Source organism: Aythya ferina, assembly GCF_964211825.1.
Source record: "Aythya ferina genome assembly, chromosome: 11".
NCBI lineage: Eukaryota > Metazoa > Chordata > Aves > Anseriformes > Anatidae > Aythya > Aythya ferina.
In genome coordinates this window covers 17,168,748-17,189,005 of record NC_140307.1, presented here as the reverse complement: position 1 = coordinate 17,189,005, position 20,258 = coordinate 17,168,748, and the positions used below count along the sequence as shown (strand labels likewise).

At 37.2% G+C, this 20,258-nt stretch overlaps 1 protein-coding gene across 5 annotated transcripts in view; it reads right to left on the bottom strand.

Moving 5' to 3' along the window:
* THSD4 (thrombospondin type 1 domain containing 4) overlaps nucleotides 1-20,258 on the bottom strand; it is a 288,712-nt gene that overhangs the window by 22,301 nt on the left and 246,153 nt on the right. For all 5 annotated transcript variants that reach the window (XM_084532856.1, XM_084532855.1, XM_084532854.1 and 2 more), the window contains 5 exons: nucleotides 8,798-8,973; nucleotides 5,594-5,690; nucleotides 4,408-4,650; nucleotides 2,085-2,214; nucleotides 977-1,181 (listed from right to left, as the gene is read on the bottom strand). In XM_084532856.1, the coding sequence (XP_084388982.1) occupies nucleotides 977-1,181; nucleotides 2,085-2,214; nucleotides 4,408-4,650; nucleotides 5,594-5,690; nucleotides 8,798-8,973 (851 nt within the window). The remainder of the gene's footprint in view (nucleotides 1-976; nucleotides 1,182-2,084; nucleotides 2,215-4,407; nucleotides 4,651-5,593; nucleotides 5,691-8,797; nucleotides 8,974-20,258) is intronic.

The window sequence follows — 20,258 nt, the reverse complement described above, 5'->3', positions numbered from 1 at the left end:
TGACTGGCTAGGTATTTATATGTTTTTTATGTCTGTTTTTTATCTCAACACATCACCAATACTTCATGACTAGGGGGTTAATAATGCCCCCATTAACCTCAGAAATGCGGACATTTAAGGAATGAACCCATGCAGATCGAAGCCACATAAAATCTGTGGCATGACTCCTTAGCCTACCATGACAACTGTGTGGACAGAAAGCTGTGCTTCTACTGGCAATGCAGCTAGCTACACTGGGGAATTAGGAGCAATGAAGCTCTTCAATAGAAAGGAAAAAGAAGGTTTAGGTTCAGTGTTAAGCTGCCATTTTTCAAGGACTATCCACCCACATAATTCAGCACTTCTGTGATTTTTTTTTTTTGCTTTGCTTTGCTGCTAACTGAAAAGAGACTTGTTTATCACTACACTTAACACACCAGAATATTTCTTCTCTCTACACAATGGCTGTGAAAGTATCTAGGATGGTTGTCAGGTTGGCCAAAACTTTTGTAAACAACACAAAACCATACCATTCACTTTTATCTGAAAGACTTGGCATAGCCTCAAACCAACTATAGCTACGGCAAATACTGACTGTCTCTAAACTTAACACATATATAAGGTTAAATCAGTCCTGTAACTAAACACTACATGCTAAGAAAAACAACAAGAAGTTTGCTACAATAGGCAAACCTATTAGCTGTCTCCCAACTCTATTTCATATAGTACTTAAAAAGAAATAAAAAATCATTGTTCAGAAAGCTTGTGTGCTTCTGTACATACATATCTATGTGTTTTGTTCTATGCAATCGCTCTTTTTCACCTTCTGAAAACTAACAGTCATAACCATGCAGGGTATTTCTGAATTAAGATTCACTTACTTCCAAGGCTTTCCACATTCCACTTCCACCAAATTTCATGTTTGATTAGTGATACCTATAAGAAAATTCTTGTTCTCTTCTGAGGTTTATGCCCCAAATTAATCAATCGTACTTACTGAAGTCCATTCTGTCCTAATCTGCCATTCACTGCAGATCTTCAGCTGGCAAGTGCTGGTTGTCTCTGGTTTCTCCAGGTGATGACAGCGGTATTGCTGAACTGTCAAGGTGCGATTGGCATATATTTGTCTGCATAATATCTGTCGATGCTGCATACCAAGGCCACATGTTTTGCTGCACTCAGACCACTCCCCTATATCCCAGCTACAGAAAAGGGGGGAAAAAAAGAAGTTAAAAAAAAAAAAAAAGAGGGCATCTCATTCAGTGAAGATTCATCTAATACTACCTCAACAGAACTCTAAGGACATGATTTTGATGCTGGTAAAGAATCTTAAAATAATACTTAAGCTTCTGCACGCAGAACTGAATCCTTTATGAAGAGAATATTATATACTTAGAAATGATCTACCTGATGCTAATAAGTATGCATTTATGCATTTGTATTTTAATAAATAATATTTTAAATAAATATTTACACATCTCTGTTTACATTCTTGATAGTGTCCTCTGTAAAATCAAAATAATTTAAAAAATGAATTAATATGAATTGTTAGAAAAAAAAAAAGGTGAGAAAAACACTTGGTGATAGAAAGTATCTCCAAGTAAAATACTCCAGAACAGTCGCATATGAGCCTGTGATACCAGCAGAACTAGAAACAAGGTATACCAGTTTGGGATCCAACTTCTGAGCTGAAGAACTACTTAATTCCAGGAAAGAGAAGTCATGTTTATGAAGGGGCTGTTGAGAGTGCTATCAGGCAAATCTCATCTTTAAGTATGACACCATGCAATGAACAGTTGGGTACTGCAGCACACTGATCCAGTGTGAGGTGATATAACCTACAGAGCCTCTTCTTTAGACAAGCTTTTGCAGACTATCACTTGAAAAAAAGAGTTCCCATAGAGAGACCACAGGTATAGTGTGTATGCCTGAACAATCACACAAACTTTGAGAAATTACTAGACTGACTTGCTGCTCACTTCATGACAGAAACACAAGTTTTCAACACAAGTTCAAACTACTTTCATATGTAGGATATCTTATTGCATGTGCAAAACTTCAGTGACATTGGCTTATTTCAGTTGACTTAAACACTAATATCTTACAAAGCTGGACATGGGAAGAGGTTGCAAGCCTCCTCTTCTGGAATAGGTTTGGTGCTGCTGTCACAGTAACTCTCAGGAACCTCCTCATGAGTGATTCTGTTGACACAGTGGAAAATTGGGTACTGGGACCCTGAAATTAAAAAGAAAATTAAGTGATGCTTTGCAAAAGATACTGCAGTATGAGCTGTTCATATCAATAGCATTGAAAGGCATACGATAACAACAGGAAATCTAAGATTTTATCCAAAATTTCCAAACATAAGTGAAAACTATACTGTTTACATTGTAATATTAAGAAAAGTGCTTAGTATATAGAGAGTACAGCATGGCGTTGTATTAAAGGCTGAGAAAACATGCTGCTTGGTCTGCATGAAATCATCACAATGCAGAGATTACAAACATCATGTATTCATGCAAGTGGAAAAATGCAGCCAAGCAGCCAGGCCAGAACATATGCTTTAGAAGAGTAAAGATTTAGCAGTCATCCTTTTCTGCTTCTGGAAAGAGACCGAACCTCCACCCTTTAAAGTTATCTTGGAAATGAACACATCCAAATACTACTCACTTCACCTTAGTTTTGAGATGATTTGTAAGATAAATCTTACAGATGAAATATTACTGTTGACTGCAGACTTGTTAAATATGACAACTCTCCATACTTACTGCAGTGTACCAGCCCCTTCTCTCTCTGGACAAGAGAGAGAGGGATGATGTGCTAAAGATACTTCACTTCCCTGACAGGATTCAGTAGAAGTTTCCATACCATTCTAGCACACCTATTTTCTCAGTCGTCTTAAATGGAAATCTGGGACAAGAGTTGGTAGAAGTTCTCATGTGAAGCATTTTAACTTTTTAAAAATAGTAATAGCCTTCTCTTTTTTCTCCAAGTTTTAATAAAAAGTGCTTTGAAATCTCTCAGCTTTTCATCAAAACTGTTAATTTATCATCTCCTTTTCCTTATTTAACATAAAAATCCATTTTCTTTCCTTGTTTCTATTCCCAACTTAAAAATTCCTAACGATACTTGACTCTGAAAGGTTTGTTTTGAGAGAAAAAAAAAGAAGAAAGACTGGGTATCATCTACATTTTTGTATTAAGAAATAATAAACTAGTAGAAAAAAAGAAAACATGGAAAAAGGAATAAAAAAAAACAAACAAGACTGCTCACATGAAATGAAAACAAAGCCTTAAACAGTACAAGATTTCTTTCTGATGATTTTCAATCAATTTTTTATCAGCCCATATAACCTGGTTTGACTTTTCCTTCAGAGACACATATTTTCTGCTACCAGAAAAAAGTCTCTAGTATATTTATAAACATTTATGCAATCGAGAAGCAATTTTGAGTGTCAATATCGATGTGTTGTTACTTATTTTTTTTAGCTCTACCTGTATCTGTAACATGGACACTCATCTGGCCTTGGACCAAATTCATAAAGCATTCTATTACTACAGAAAGAAACTAATTAGGAAGTGAATGTTCTCAATGTAGATGAACTGGTGAGAGTTGTCCTAGCTGAGTTCCCTCAATGGTAGGTCTTTTATTTCAAAGCTCTGTGATTTTTCAGAAGTGTTGATGGCTGGCCATGTACAGTAAAAACAAATTTCACTTTTAAGATACAAAAGTCTACTTTTCCCCAAAACTGATTATGTCATGCATTACTGAATCTGTGGTCACTGTGAACATCTTATGGCAAAGATTAACCTGGGAAGCCCAAGACAGGGAATCTATCACCTCCCATAGGCTCACTGATTACCAGCCCCTTTCATTCTCCTCTTCCTTCTCACTTCTACCCAATGAAAACCCTAGTTTTCTAAAGGCACATTATTGCTGTTCCAGCAACGCTCAAGGAGGTGAAGATATATCTGATGGAATCTCTGTGAAATCTTCCCATACAGATCAGAAAGCTGTTGACAAACGCACAGAAAACATGGAGGTTGTATCAGACAAAGCTGGAGATGATGGAAGGATAAAGAATGCCAAAGAATGTTGAGGAAAGCAGCTGTGTGACAAGGGTGTGAGAGACAGCAGCTTGCCATAAAATCCTGAAATACTTCCCTTCAGAAGCAAATGCTATATGTACTCTTTTATTTTTTATATTTTAAATTTTGTTATTTCTGGTGTTTTAAATAGATGCACACTTCATAGCATAGGTATGTTTTTTGCTCAAAAGTTAACAGAAAAAAACGGGTCTAGCAATGGTTTGTACAGCAGTGCTGCTGAATATTCAACACTGCTTCTTCCCTCCATGTTTCTTCTCTCCCACACTGGAACCCTCCTGTGGGTCATCTATTTACTGTGCATGCTGTATGAAGCACTTACCTTTCCCACATGTAGTGGTACACTCAGTTTTTCCAATCTGTTTCCAGTTGTGCTCTCGGTTTTGTCTTGGTGGCTGCACAGCAGGCACCTGGTTTTCTGGCTGATGAGAAGGAAATCTTCCTGGCTGAATAACTGGAAAAGTTCCAGCTGCCTGTCCAGTAAGAGTGTCCATCTCCCTATGCAAATCCTCCTCATCATGATTTGTACTTTCTGGCATTTCTAACTGACCATTCAAGGGCTCTCCTATGATGTGAAAAAAAAAAATTAGCATAATTAGCCTCATGTGCTATTATCAGTCTGTTTTCATTCACTAATACTCAGAACACTGCAGCATCATTAAACTGGAAAGCAGCTTTAATCTGCTATGCAAAGACTTCCTAACAGTGCTCTGTGAAGACTGTGTTGTTTTAAATTAAGACAACCAAGTCTCAGCCAGCATTACAGAGAACATTAATACAATAAGAATTTAAGATCTTAATACGTTAAGAACTGAAGATTCTCACGTCACACTGTAGAATTAATGTGCACTGTCAAAATTTCCTAGAGCATTTTGTGTACCATGCTCTGTATTTTTTGCCTCCCCATATCACAGTACAGTTGCTCCTTGTTACAAACAAACTGCACAAACACTTAGAAAGTTGTCAGAGCAAGTCATGAACAGTAAAAGTAGGACCAAAATCACTTGTACAATTTCTACTGTAGTTCAGAATTGCATATTGGTACGTACAACACATTGCCATAGCACAGAATCAGGAGCATGATCTGTCCAGATTATAGCCTGGGGAGGTACCAGTTTTGTATTTGGTCCTCTCCAAGTAGGAGAGGAAAGAGAAACTGAGAAGGGTTGTTTGAAATTAGCTCAAGCTCTGAAGAGAAAAGTCATGCACGATTTCATTTCTGAGACATGATTACAACACTCCAGCTCAAGTAAAGCCACGGTTAAAATTTTAACAACAAAATTATTACTGAAAATATAAATACGTGACCAGATTCCCCGCTACACAGGACAATATAAATTCACTTCAGTTCAGAGATCTATGCAGACGTCTCTTCCAATGAGTAGGGAGAATTCCAGGCCTCTCCCAGATCAATGGCAGCATTTACACTGAACTTAACAGTATGAATTTCTCCATTAACTTACTGGGTAACAGAATGTATTTAGTATTAGAAAATAGTGGTATTTTACCTGGCCTCCTGTGAGCAAGCAACTGAGGACTAATGACATTGTCTCCTGGAATGATATACTCATAATGTATACCCGGGTTAGGCTGCTGATGTATCATCTAAAAAGAAAAACAGCCATACAGTCACTTCTTCCACTTGCTATATTACTAATACTAAATATGTACTTGAACTGATCAACAGTGTAACATTATTTATCATTGGTCATGATAGAAATAAAGGTTGATGATAGTGTTTAAAAATGAAAAAAAAAAACAATTTGTTTCCTGAAAAAGTAAGACAATACAGGTTACTATGTTTGCAAACTGAACTAGCTTGTGATGGCAGAGACACTGTTTCTCTAAATATTCCTTAACAACTGTAAAGCTGACAGGCTCTGGGCAAGCAGGGCAGGGCCTGGCCTCTCACCAGCCTGGACAGCAGGAGGAGATGGTCCTGAGGACACCAAAATATTCTCTGACTGGAAGAGCTTGACAGATGCCTTAGGAAACACGAGCAAGGAAGAAACAAGGCACAGAAAAATAAATACCACAGACCCTGATCTGCAAATCAAGCTGCCTTTTTTATGGTTTATCAGTTGTACATGAACAGAGCACCTGCAAATCCAATTCCTTCTTTCATCACTGTGCAGGTACCTCTGCACCACTCGGCAGAGACTCAACAACCAACTTGCAAGTCACTATTATGCTATTCTCACCATAAGCATTGCTCAACAAAGATGAAGTGAACAGGTTACAAAGGCTTGTTACAGCAACTGAAGAGTGCCTGTGCAACCCTCCTGCATCCTTCCATGGTAGGTTTCAGCCAAATAAAAATGTAATGTACTTGCAGACAGACTCCACGTCTTTATATATAGCCACAGCAATTCTTTGAAGTGTTCTTTATGAACATGGGTGGGAACTTCAAACTTTTCTGGTTTAAGTATGAAAACAAAGCCGAGTGGTTTCAGAAGACTGCATGCTGCACAACCCCATAGGAATTGACATGAGCATGCCTCCAAGTCGGTTCCTGTATTTTCACCTAAGCAGACAGGTACCATAAACCCTGAGCAAGATATAATCTTATGAATGCTTTTAAAACTGTTAGCAGCATACTCTGTTCTCAGCAGTTTTTTGTGCTGCTGAGAGTCTGGGAACACTCACGTTAGAAATGTAAGGATGCCATCAGCTGCTAACTTCACTAATTTATCTCTGATTACTTCAGAACTGCTTCTACTCTTAAATTCTTTGTGGGGATTGGTCAGGCAGATGCCTTGAAGTAATCTAAGTTGAAATAAGTTTAAAGCAAAAAAAAAACAAAGAACAGCAAAACAAAATGTAATAATTATAATAATTAAAAAAAAAAAAACAAAAACACAGAACAAAACAAACAAACAAAAAAAGAAACAAACCCATGAAACACTAGAGCTTGCAGTAGTTCTCTGGTCCTGATAAACCATAGGCCAAAAAGAAAAGGGTTGTGCTATGTACCTAGACATCTCTTTTCCTCCACATTTTGAAAGTGGAAAAAAAAGACAGTATGATCTTAGGAAGAAGGAACAGAAAGCCATTTGGAGCTCCCATCTGCAAATCTCTTCATTTTTCTACACAAAGAGTAAAGATTGAGACTACAGATGAAAATAGAATTGCATGATTCAGGAACCACAGGACAAAGACTGAAAAAAAGACATCCATATCCATTTGTGGCTGCAAATTTCGAACATATAAAAGAATTTGTGTCATGCTGATGCTCGATTTTCTTTCAGCTAGCACTCTCCATATTTATCTTCCCAATTGTACTAAAAAATACAAAGACACTATTCTGTCAGCTAATAATGAATTCTAATATTCCTCATATCTACAAGAAACATCTCAGATAAGAGTCCAGTCAAATTAGATGTGACAATCCACAGTAGCAGCCCCAGAGGAAAGCTAATAAAGCTGTGTCCATCACGCTAGCAAAAGGGAGAGAAAAAAGAGACTAAGCATAAACTAAAACATTAGGTTATGATATAATTAAGCTTAAGTCTTTTTATGATATTTCTTTGAAAATATCTATTTAATCCATTTCTTGATTCTTTTCTCTCTGGGTCATTGTGTACTAGGCATCCATCAGATGGCAATAAAAACTTAAAGAAAACCCCAGTTGACAGCATCATGTAAACACACAGTGGCACATATATATTTTATAAACGCAGAGTCTGCACTGCAGAGTCTAGGTAGCCGGTCACTTCCAGGTTTTAGCCAGTCTTACATTGCCACTAATCAGAAAGTATGCAAAAAGAAGTAATGCTTGCATAATTATTATTTGTTTTAATAAGAGATCACATAGCAGATGGAGAATGACTTTGCCAACATCTAACTTTTTCCAGCTGAGGAATCAGGGTAGTTAGTATTTTTCTATGAAACAACCCAGCACATGCACTTTTCCTTCACTTACTGCACTTAATGGCAAAAAAGCCATAGCTGGATGAAACAACCAGTATCACCATTCCATCTCTTTTTTTCAACTATTACACTTTTCTGTATGAAAAGTATAACCTCAAAACACATCATTTGTCTTAGAATAAGTTATAATCAGGTCCAATTACATTTTTATTTCAATATGATGCAATAAAAACCTGTCCCAACTGAAGTAAATAGATTTTGCACTACAATTCCCCAATCCTGACTACAATTTGACTTCTCACTTACCTTATCTAACAGCTATTATATTTATAATCTTCATGTTACAGCTTCCTATTAAAGCTGTCCCACTTCAAAAAACACGTTCTTTAGTTTTCTGGACCTACAGACCTACATTTCTTTTAAAGAAAACTGAGATGGTATCACTCTGTGAGAGGCCTCATCTGATTTAGGTATTTGATTCGGTTCACTGTAAAATTAAACTACTCCAAATTTGCTTGAGTACCAAAGTAACCAGAAAAAAACTAGTCCCCCCAAAATACCCACATCTGTATGCTTTACTTTCATTTTACTGAACAATTAAAATTGGTTTTACTAAATCAGTAAAGTCAGAGAGAAAGGCTTCACTGATACTTAGATTTCCTAGGGTCTGGAGCAAACTAGGGTTAATAGTGCACAATAGCAAAATATCCAAAATACTGTTTCAAGATTAAAGGAACAATACAGTAACAAAGTATGGGCAATGAATGCAATTACAGTGTTGCATGTTAACAGCAAAACCAAATTTTCCATTAGGAAGATTAACCTAGCTACAGGAAACTTACATAGACATCAAGGACTTCATTCGTTGGGCCATCAGCTAAAAATGACTCCCCTGCAGTACTGGAGATTTCATTTGGGCGTTTATAAGTGAACATTGTCCCACCACCTTCATATCTTCCAGGTCGATCAATCGCCCAGTTTCCATTGATGATGGACCGTCCCGATCGACTCCGCAACGCTGTAGAGGATAGGGACAGAAACACAAGGACTTTGATCAGAGGAAATCACCTTCATGTACTGGTGTCGTGTGGCTGCTAAAAACAGAGTTAAATTCATAGTTATGAAAAAAAATCAAGTTTAGATAGCTTTTCCTGAATACTCATAGTTTTATGCTGCAAGAAAAGAAAGACAATTTAGAGATAGCTTGGTAATCTTTTTCAGCAGTTTCTCAGAGGATGCCATGTGACCAAGCCAGCAGCATACACCAAGCACATGTAAATGCCAAGGAAGTGGTTTTCCTCGCCTGCTTTCCCACTGAACTGACAATTTTACGAATTATATACAATAGAATGCAGATACAGAAAACCATTACAATAGACAATGCAGAAGCACCAGACAGTCAGTTTATGGACACATGAATGTCCTGGTTTGCCAAATATTCCAATTAGTCTTCATGAAGCTGTTTGGCTACTCTCTCCATTTCCTTTTCAAAACACTTTCTTTGCCAGAGCACCTGCAGAGCCCTTAGCTGCAGCACGGTGTGGAATGACAAGCCATCTGAAAATGCCACGAGGATCTCTTGCATAAGGAAAAGTGGCTTGTAAATCAGATACTAGGTGGGAAGCATAAAATCTGGATTCAATCACAGAATCATAGAACGGTTTGTCTTGGAAGGGACCTTTAAATATCATCTAGTCCACCCCCTAATTTCATTGTTCTCTAGCACTCCTCTGTTGAAAGAAAACCTTTTGTATGAAGAGGAAAATTCCATAGTTACAAAGATGCAAACAAATATAAGCATACTGATTAAAAAATCAATTATTAATACACAGCCTGCACCCCAAATAAGGGAAAGTAATTTTAAAAAAGGTTTGTAAATTCGAAGGGAATACTCCTCACACAATGCATCAAGGTGTTGAGGTAAACACTTTAGTAAAATTCAAGAAAGGGCTGGTAGATTTTTAAAAGATCTATACAAGTAAATAACTGCAAAGGAACACCCTGATATTTAAGGTTTGAACCTTATAATATCCTGTATATATTAAGTTAAGGCCTCTAACTTGAGCAAATTATTTTCTATTTACCAATTGCATATTCTGAACAGTAGCTCATGAAATTTCACCAAATATCTGTTGGTCTCCACAAAATACGTGGAACTCAACAAACTGCAGCTTAATCCACAGAACCATGCCTGTAATCCTACTAGAGGTACCTGCTGATATGCAGGCCTAAAGAAAATCCGGCACAGAAGGAATCAGAACAGAACATACCAGAGAGGACAGTGTCCTCTCTTGTTCAGTTCACAGCTCAAAGTCTTTTTCCCCCGTGGGAATATTTGGTGCTGACTAAATTTGCATCACCTTGATAAAATTGTCTACAGAAGCGGACTGTATAGTGTTTTTGAAAAAATTTGTAAATAGTGCTTAGGTACAATCGCATATCTGTGCCTCTTGTAAGTCCTTCCTGCTATTTGATTATGAAAAAGCAATGGTTGGAAATGGAAGACTTTATCAGTCTTCAAGCATTAGTCAGTTGCAATCTTAAGTCATGCTTGTTATTTAAGTCAGTTTACTTTAGTTTGTCTTATATGCAGAAAATGAGATATAATCTAACTACTCCTAATTGCAATTACATGGGCGCTATCAATCCTCCCTGCACTAAACTGACATAGCCATGCCTCTAGAGATGCTAACAACCCAGCAACCTATTTTTCAAAGTGGGGTAACAAATTATATGAGAACATGTGTGCAATCTCCAAACTTTAAATATAAATAAATTTAATTGTTAGGAGTATCCCAGTTTGTACAAGAAAAAGTGTAAGATCAAATGTTCTTTTTCTTAAAAGAGAAACATGGCAGTAACTGAACAGAATAGATTTTGAAGTAGATAAATTAATTTAAGACTTTATATTACTGCAGTGCCTTCTCTCTATACTGTAAAGAATGTATCTGGTTTCATGGTTCTGGGTAAAATGTACGATGTAGAAAGGTTAAAGATTAAAGCAGTTGGCTACAGCCACTTCTGAATCTGTAAGAAGCCCTTCATGCGGTCAGTCAAAATTGCCATCTTTACTTTCAGGAAATGAATGGGACTGTCCCTGGATCACTAGTCCCTATAAAGAGTCCTAATTGCTGAAGTTTCAGACTTTTATTTTGCCCTCTGCAAAATAAATCAGTGGATTTTAGCAGTTGCACAGAGTTGCACCCACACAAGCTCAGAAGGCATGAGTCATGATGGAGAACTTTCTGCCTTTTTGGACTCTTTTTGGACTGTTTTGAAGGAAAGCAAAGTAGTTCTGTATCATTCCCAAAATGGCACTAAAACAAGTGGCATAACCAAGAATTTGTTACTTGTGGCTCACAAAAAAAATACTGGTCATAATTTATTCAGTTCAAAAATTTAAATGGCATTAATGGCTAAGGATCAGATTCTGTAAAAATGTATTCACATATTTTGATTTTATTTATTTTTTCTAATGCTACATGTTTACTTTCCCAAGAGCTAACACTTGCTTCCCAGGTCTCATTTTCTTAACATTAATGAATTACCTCTGTCCTGTGGATATTACTTGAATTACATTTTTTTTTTCCATCAGCCATGAAAATGGCATAATCATCATTCATATAGTGCTTGGAAGAAAAATTATGGTTCACCTATTATTGAATAGAGGTTAAATATGAGATCCATCCACACTTCACACACTATTTATGCTTGCTACATTTTAATTCAAACACTTGCAAATAAATCTGTTATGCAAAATGTACTGGACACTAGTTATATATATATATATAAATTTTAATATGGAACACTTGCATTAAAAGCTATATTTTATGATCTGCATATTATTTCTAACTGCTGCTAAAGAAATAAAACAAATGAGTTATCAAGAGATCAGAAATAAGAAAGAATGCTGGCTAAGATTAAATTGTTGTTAATAATGAAGCTGTAGAAAGATGGCTGTCTGGGAAACTGTAAGCCCACAAAACTTTCATTTCAAATCCATCATATGACAGGTCTGAAGGAGGCCTCCCCATATAAAGAGAAAATGTACCTCTTTTATGTTGTGATCACCCTGCAGCTACCACCTCAACTCTGCCCCCTGAAGAATTTTTATGGTGTTAATATTTTTAGCTGAAGCATGAAAGAGTATGAAAAGCTTTACCCTTGATTCCTCATGAGGAATTTTTCATTCCTTATACAGCCTGTAGCTGATTTCATCTGTTTTTTGTCTTGGACTCAGCTTCTTAACTGAAACTGTGTTGTTTGCAACGACCTACAGTGCTGCTCTGCACTAGAGAGGTGGAGTGTTTCAAGCTACAAACTCTAAGCAACACTTCTGCTTGGGCTACCGTTCTATGGCAAAATCTCAGTAGGCTGTAAGTTAAGCCTTGCATTTCAAGTATCTGAAGAATACTGATTTCCTACAGTTCAGCTTCCTGCTCTCCTTGCAAAGATGGTCTGCAGCTCCTGTCTTCCTGATTATTGATTCTATGCAGCTTCCCCTGCAACTGGAAAAAACTTAGCAAGAGAAAAAATAAATCAAAGGTAGTTGATGCGCTAAGGTGCTAAGGAGTGCGGCTCTGTAAGCAATGACCTCACATCCACTCTGAAGGTCAGTATTTCTGGTTAGAAGTTGATGTTTGATGGTTTCTAACCATAGCTTTTGTAATCCTGATTTAAACTACACCACTGAGATCAGAAAAAAAAAAAAAAGAAATAATTCAAATTTTCTAGTACTTCAAAGATAGTTCTATTACTGTAGTTCATTTTCCTGACATTTTTCAGTCTTGCCAACTTTCTCAATTCTAGCTCATGACATGCCGAGACTTCTTGAAACTCTGGCTTCTGAATGCTGGTAACTACTTCATGCTCTTTGATACACTTAAAAACAAAACAAAAACAAACAAACAAAAAAGGTTTGAACTAGAAAAGTATATGAAGATGTGAAATGAGCATATGTAAAAATGAAGTAAAAAGAGCCCATTATTGTTGTGAAGAATATCATCCAGACAGCACCAAAACTTTCTATAAAAGTTTTAACTCTGTAACAGGAAGTTACAAAGCTTATACAGAAAAAAAGGCAATGTTCCTTACCATTGACAAACCCATTTGTTCTGGGATAAATCAGTTACTATCTATTCCCTATTCCCAAAGGAATAACACAGCAAAAGTCCCATTTGTGCTTCAGAAAAATGGAAATATCCTGATTCATGTAACAATTTGATATATTTCTTAAACTTACTGCTGAATGACTCCTTTCTCTAACTACTTCATACTGGAAAAGCTGGAGAGAAAAATGCTATGTGTGGGTCTAGTACCTAGTTAACTGCAGTAGATTTTCACCCAAAATCACAGTATACAGGCAAAATACCAATAAAAAAAAAAAAAAGTAAAAAAAAATCATTTAAAAATAACTTCCCATCTCAAAAGAAACCTCTAAATTTGGCAGCAGTACTAATATTCAGAATAACATAGCATATTTATTTTCTGTCCTAAGGTCTTTATGTCTGGGAGAACAGTGTCCTAAATCCTACTTAATTGCTTTCCAAACCACATAGAGACTTCAGACAGACAGGACCAAAGTTATTTCCTGTATATTAAAACAATAATAAAGTGTCCCGACTCAAACGGAGAGAAGCAGAAAAACAATAAAGCAAAAACGTGGCTACCCACCAGCAAAGGGAGCAGCACTTCAGCATGACGAGGGACGTGCAAGCTCTGACGTGAGCACGCACGATGCCCCCGTGGAAGAGCAGTTCTCTTCTGGGAGCTGACTGCGTGCTGGCACGTGAGGTCAGTGGGAAACAAAGTGAAGACTTGTGCTGCTGAAGTAAATTGCAAATGTCCCACTGGTAATTCATTCCAGGGGACCTTGACAAGCTGCAGACACACTCAAGATTCAAGTCAAGGAGTGATAAAACATGGTAAAAAGTAAGGTGATAAACTTCTGTAACAGAGGCAGCTAGAAGAGGTGAGTGGGTCGGACGTATGGCACTCTCCAGCCTCATTTGTTTTGCAGCTGCCAATTAAACCAACGTGTCTCAGGGAAAGTGTAGCAACTGTCTTATTTTTTACAACCCACCACAATGATTTTCACTTGACTTGCCACATTCAGAGCACATTTTTCCTGTTTTACTTCAATAAGCATTTAAGTTTTCTCTTGCCATTTAAGTTGAATTAATGTTTTAGAATGTTTTGGCTACACTCATTTTCTTTAGAAGCAAGCAAGGCCTTCCCAGCATCTTCAGAGAAATTGCCCAGAAACAGCTGCAGCAAATAACATGACCACTTCTGAATAAGCATTATGATGAAAGGAGCAAAAGAAACACACAGCTTCTACTATTTATTTTTCATGTAGGAAAACTGGTTATATGGAGCTTTCAGAGACAAATCTAAAATATTTACATACTGGATTTAAAAAACCAACCAACCAAACAAACAAAAAACACACACACAGAAGAAAAAATAAAACAACAAAAATAACAGGGCAGAATGGTGCATCTTGTACTACCAAACTGTAAAGATGCTCTTCAGTGAAATTGCATGTGAAATAAAAAAGTTAGTTTCACGGTAAAAATGGAAAAACAGTACATAAATTGTTAGTGTGAAATGCAATTGTAAGAGAGACTGGGAAAAGTCCAACAGCTGGACTGCATCGAGCTGCCCACTAACTCTGACCAGCACAAGTTTACAGCCTGCTGACCAGGTGCCATGCTGCAAGACTTGCAATATAACTCACTAAAATAACTCACTGCTTCTTAACGTGCACAGACTGTAAAGCCCCCTCTACAATAGTACTTGAAGACAACTTCAGATACAACTATTTTTTTTGTTCGTTTAATTTAAACTGCTCACTATTATAAAACGTAGTGTGCTTTCATGGCTGTCAGACCTGCAGTACAGAATATACATTTTACATCATTAAATAAACTTACCATATTTACCACAACCTAGAAATAATCCATAAGTCACAGTATACACCAACTACATTACTTGCAGTTCCTTCCAAGTTCCTTTACTTTTTGCTATTCATCTTGCTTGGCCACTTTTCTGCAATTCATCCGGAAGGATTACTAAAAATACCACTGCCAGTTCTACTTCAGTTTCTGGGCAATTTCCTTTCCTGGATTTCGTGCCATCACCTAGTGCTGAGATGTTCAGAATTCAATTACTTTCAAGGACATAAATACATAAAATGCTTTCAGAACACATTTGTTAAGATAGTTCTTTAAGGCCTTCTCCTCCTGTCTTCTTTATTTCATTTAACCGTGTTTTTAGTGCAAAATCATCTGACTAGTTTAAAATACTTATGCTTCTCTGGGAATATCCTATAGTTTGAAAACCTTTTTTCTTTTGTCTTTATGACTATGTTACAAGTGAATCCAACACTAATGAATTAATAAAGCTAAACTACAAGGGCATTTTGTGCTTTGTCAGTTGTATGCTGCGATCAATCTACATTTCGATTCTGCATTACGCACTGAGATGTTTCAGCAACTTCAACGGTGCATTAATGGGACACAAATTATCATTGTCAACTTTTCCAAGCGTTTGTTGCCTGAAGTAGAAGTGCATTCTCCCGATTTTTCATGTTAGATTTTCTGACAACCTTCTGAGCTCCCTTGCTCAGTGTTAGAAGTGGTCTAAAACCAGACAACTGGTGGCTCTTTCTATACTATCTACGGTTGTACTACGTCTACTAGCTCAGCAAACAAAGACAGAGAATGAAATGGTTCGCTCTTGCTTTCAGAGCCTTAACTTATCTAGTCTGATTCTGAGAAATGCTGACTGAATTTGAAATTTAATTGCATCAAAATAGGACTTTGAAAATATTGTTTCATGAATGTCTGTTGCTTTCCTGAAAGAGTAGTGGTCACAAGTACTTCCCAAATTTGACACAGATACATAAATGGTTTTGATACATGCTGTCTCAGCCTTTTGTTGAACTTGCTACTTTTGGACAGGTGTTTCCCAAGTTTCCTTTACAATGGCAAGACAATTTGGTTCCCTTGTATAATTTTCTCTTTTTTTTTCTCTCTATATACCAGTTTATCAGAAAATGACTAAAGCAGCAGCAACAACGAAGTGTCATATGAAAATACTGCTGTCAACATCAAGTCTTTCTTTCATGACAGTTCTGAGTTTGTCCTCAGAGAGAGCAGTTTCATCTTGCTTTGAGTTCCTCAGGTGCCAGAAAAAAATCCTAATTTTTCAAACTGCCAAAAGAAAATGCTACTTAGTTGCATAAAGGTAAAGGTTCCCAGTTAATTAGTATAAACAGAAATGCTCATTTTTCGCCATGGCAGCAATGAGTCATTTTCCCTTTGGTGTATTCATTAAACTGCTTAATTTTCCCCTGCTGATGTAGCTCCCTCTTCATCCAGTTATGTCTATTCCTTCACATTTCTGATTCCAAAAGCCATGCTGATGCATCAGCAACGAAAATGCTGGGGCAACAAAGCAGAAAATTAACTATTGATGCAATAAATTATATGGGCTTTGAGAAACAGAACTGATTTATCATATAGCCATACGATCTATTTCAGGCCCAGTCACTACAGCAGAATTCAGTCTCAAGAGCTTTCAATAAAGTCTTCAAATAAATTTCAGACCTAATCTGCATGTTACAGAAGGGTATTCATCTTTTGCTTCTATCCAAAGAGGCCGGAATGTCTCCCTATGTTTTTTTACAGCCTTTCCTGACACATATTGGTAACAGTCAAATGAAACAAAAACACATTAGCAAGTCTACTCTTTCTCTTTTCTAAGTCTTTTTGATGAAATAAGAAGCAAAATGAAGCAAACATGCTGACTACACTATTCTCACACTTTAACCTCTGATACCCTGATATATGCAAGTTAATACAAAACATGCATACAGTGACGTGGTGATTATATATACAAGGCCAGTGACTTGTACTCTATACTGAATGTAGAATTTACTGTGCTGCTATGTCACGATTGCTTTCACACATATCATACTTAATCCTCCTGGGGAAAACTATGCAGTACTGAAAATCCAAGGACTTTCTGAAAACAGATAAAAATAGTAGTGTTGACTGATCAGAGGATTTTTGTTTAAAAAAATCTTATACTCACCCAGCTACTAAGAAAGATGGTAAAAATACGTCTATATATGAGAAGCAACTTCTGAAATAGGGTGTTCATGAAACAGATTAGATGATGCAAGTAGGAAGGGAAATTAAAGCAGAATTCCACCATTTGTGCAATTCTTCCATGGCAAGGTGAAGGCACTCCTCATTTCATCTTGGGTTTAATTTTCAATTTTTATTCTACTATTGCTTCTCCTTTTTAACATTGAATCAAGAAAAAGACTTTTCACATTTTTCAAATGGGTGTCCTTAATTTTTGAACAACTGATAACTTTTAATACTACTAGTCATATATAGTCACTATATTGCTAGTCGTAAATATAGAATTAATAATGTTTACATGATTGCCATGCTTTCCACAGCAAGTAAGTTCCATGGATGCAAGACTATCCAATGTTGAGATATGACTCTAAATAACTTACCCTGAGGACACAATGAGTTTCTAAAAGCCTTTCTTATAGAACATACCAGTATTTTACGTGGGAAGCAAATGAAAGAATAAGATGAAACGAGAGGAATGAGATCTTCATACTAGTGTAATGCTTATTAGGTCTTTAGCACAAAACCCCACCCATTTAGTCCTCTTTAGCATGATATGCTTTACTGAAGTCAGGAGAGCAGGCAGATATTTTTAAAGCTATGTTGTTAACTGCATATGCAAATACTAATGCGTGTCAGGATCCCCAAAACCACTAGCACAGTTAAAGACATGACAATATGATTCTCCATCAAGGGTGTTTTGATTTCCAGTTTGCATCACAGTGAATGGAATATAATGAGTATAAATCATAAGACAAATGGCATCACTCCTAAACACTGTCATTATAATTTATGCGTAGTCTGTTTCAGCACTTCATGCTTGAGGGAATGTAGGAGACAGGTTATCAAAAGGCCAACACAGTATTTGGTGAAGGTAAGAGTCACAACAGTTAAAAATAGAATCACAGAATCATTTAGGTTAGAAAGGATCCTTAAGATCATCAAGTACAACTGTCAGCCTAACGCTACCAAGTCACTAAACCATGGCCCAAGCACCACACCCACACATCTCTTAAGTACCTCCAAGGATGGGGACTCCACCACTTCCCTGGGCAGCCTGTTCAGTGCCTCACCACCGCCGTTTCCATGAAGAAAGGGCACTCCCCTCGGCCTCCTGTTCTCCAGACCAAGCAGCCCCAGTTCTTCTGCCCCTGCTCCTCACAAGTCCCGCTTTACAGTCCCTCACAGCTTCGCTGCTCTTCTCTGAACACATTCCAGCAACTCAGTATCTTTCATGTAGAGAGGGGCCCAAAACTGAACACAGTTGGAGGCAGATTTCCTATCATTCTGTCAATGAATTAAACTACAAGGCTTACACAATTAACCTACACAATGACAGTACATGATAAAGAATGTTTATATTTCCTTTTAGTTTTACCTAGCAATAATCCATAGTTATCAATCTCAAATACATTTTTGCTAAATTCTATTAAAATAATCCATAAAAAGATCATTCTCTCTTGACTTACACAGTTATTTCTCTGGAGTAGAAAGGACGGGAGGAAATGACCAAATTCCCAATTCTACAAAAGTCAGTGTAAATATTATGCAGCTTTCGATGGCATATAATTTTACCATTTTTCAAGTTTGTTCTGAAAATAATGCAGAGGAAGGACAGACGGGCTCGCACAACCATAGACCGAATGAAATGGGGAGAAGATAAAGAACAGCGCTGAAGAATAGAGGAGTGGAGTAGGAATTATGCATGTTTTGTATCCATGAAGAAAATATATGAAATGCAGATGCAGTTGCAAATCTGAAATTCTGTTTTAGAAATACACTACCTCAAAGTAACTGTTGTCATTCAGAATAGCTTAAGAATTGATCAGCAGTGTCACACACATGTAACTTGTAGTTGTGTTTTTTCATATTGTTATTTACACATCTCTAATTTCTTTCTTTAAAGAAGGCAGGGCATAAGTAACACTGAAGTTTGTAAGTGGCCACCACAGGCTTCACAAGGATTACAGTATCTTTTCCCAATGAAAAAGCATGGTTTGAATTTTTAGCAGCATATATTCTACCATACCTCAGTAACGTCAGGAAGTACTCCTTACCGGTAATAGCTGTAAACCAAGAATTAAGAAATAACAGCAATAAGAAATAACAAACAATGTTCAGGACTGGAAACTTGTAGTCTCCAGGAGGGATACGTTTCCAGTGCAGCATGTGATACTGTAACCATGCAACTTCCACAGAACCTACAGATTATGGTATTTGGCTAACTTGCATAATTTCAGTTAGAATCTGGTTCTTATATTTCAGAAGTTGATGGAACTGGCTGTTATTGTCTCTGAAAGTGATAGCTGAGCCTTCTGGCACAGCTCAGCTGCACATTAGTTAGTCCAGCAGAGAAACTCTGCACACATTTGGCCCAAATCCTATGGGTGGATAAATGCAATTGCATTATCTTCTAATCTAGACACCACTTCAGTCAGAATGGCCAGATTAGTAAAAGGCACATGTGCAAATATCCCATTCTTTTCTCCAGCTGGCATAATGAGAAATGTTTTGTAAGTCCTTGCACTCCTGGCAATTGCCAAGAACTCGAATAGTTATGAGACAGCTAAGTGAAAACAGCAGATTGTGATATCTCTAGAGAAAAACCACGCTGTATCTCATGATAATCAAAAGTTGAAACAGAATTATAACCGCTCCTTTTGTTTGCTAAATAGTTTTAATTCCTAGCAATGAAAGCTGGAACTGATGAATATTTCTAAGCTGTTTTGAATTTCAAGTGGAATTTTTCAAGAATTTTGGATGCATTGTGTGGTAAAGTTGAATACTGTAACTCAAAACACACAGTTATGCGAGCTGCAAAGCATTCTTGGGTGCCCTAGTTTAGAAGCATCTTCCTCTGGCTCAGCATCTCTCAGTCCTTCTCCCCGGGGAGCTTCTACACCAGTCTGACTGCCAGCAAGCCTGACAAAGGTGCTGAGTCTCAAACGCAATAATATTTGAGCAAATGCAGACAACTGGATAGAGCGGAGATCCAAAGTAGTTTTGTCCTACTGCAAAGCAGGTAACGGCGGGGTCCAAAAGCTCTCTGTAGCGCCAGGCCAGCCAGCCAGCCACTCAGTGGACACGGGGATGAGAAGCAGGCCCAGCACGCAGGGCACAGAGACCCAAGTTACCACACTGAAGTGAGAGA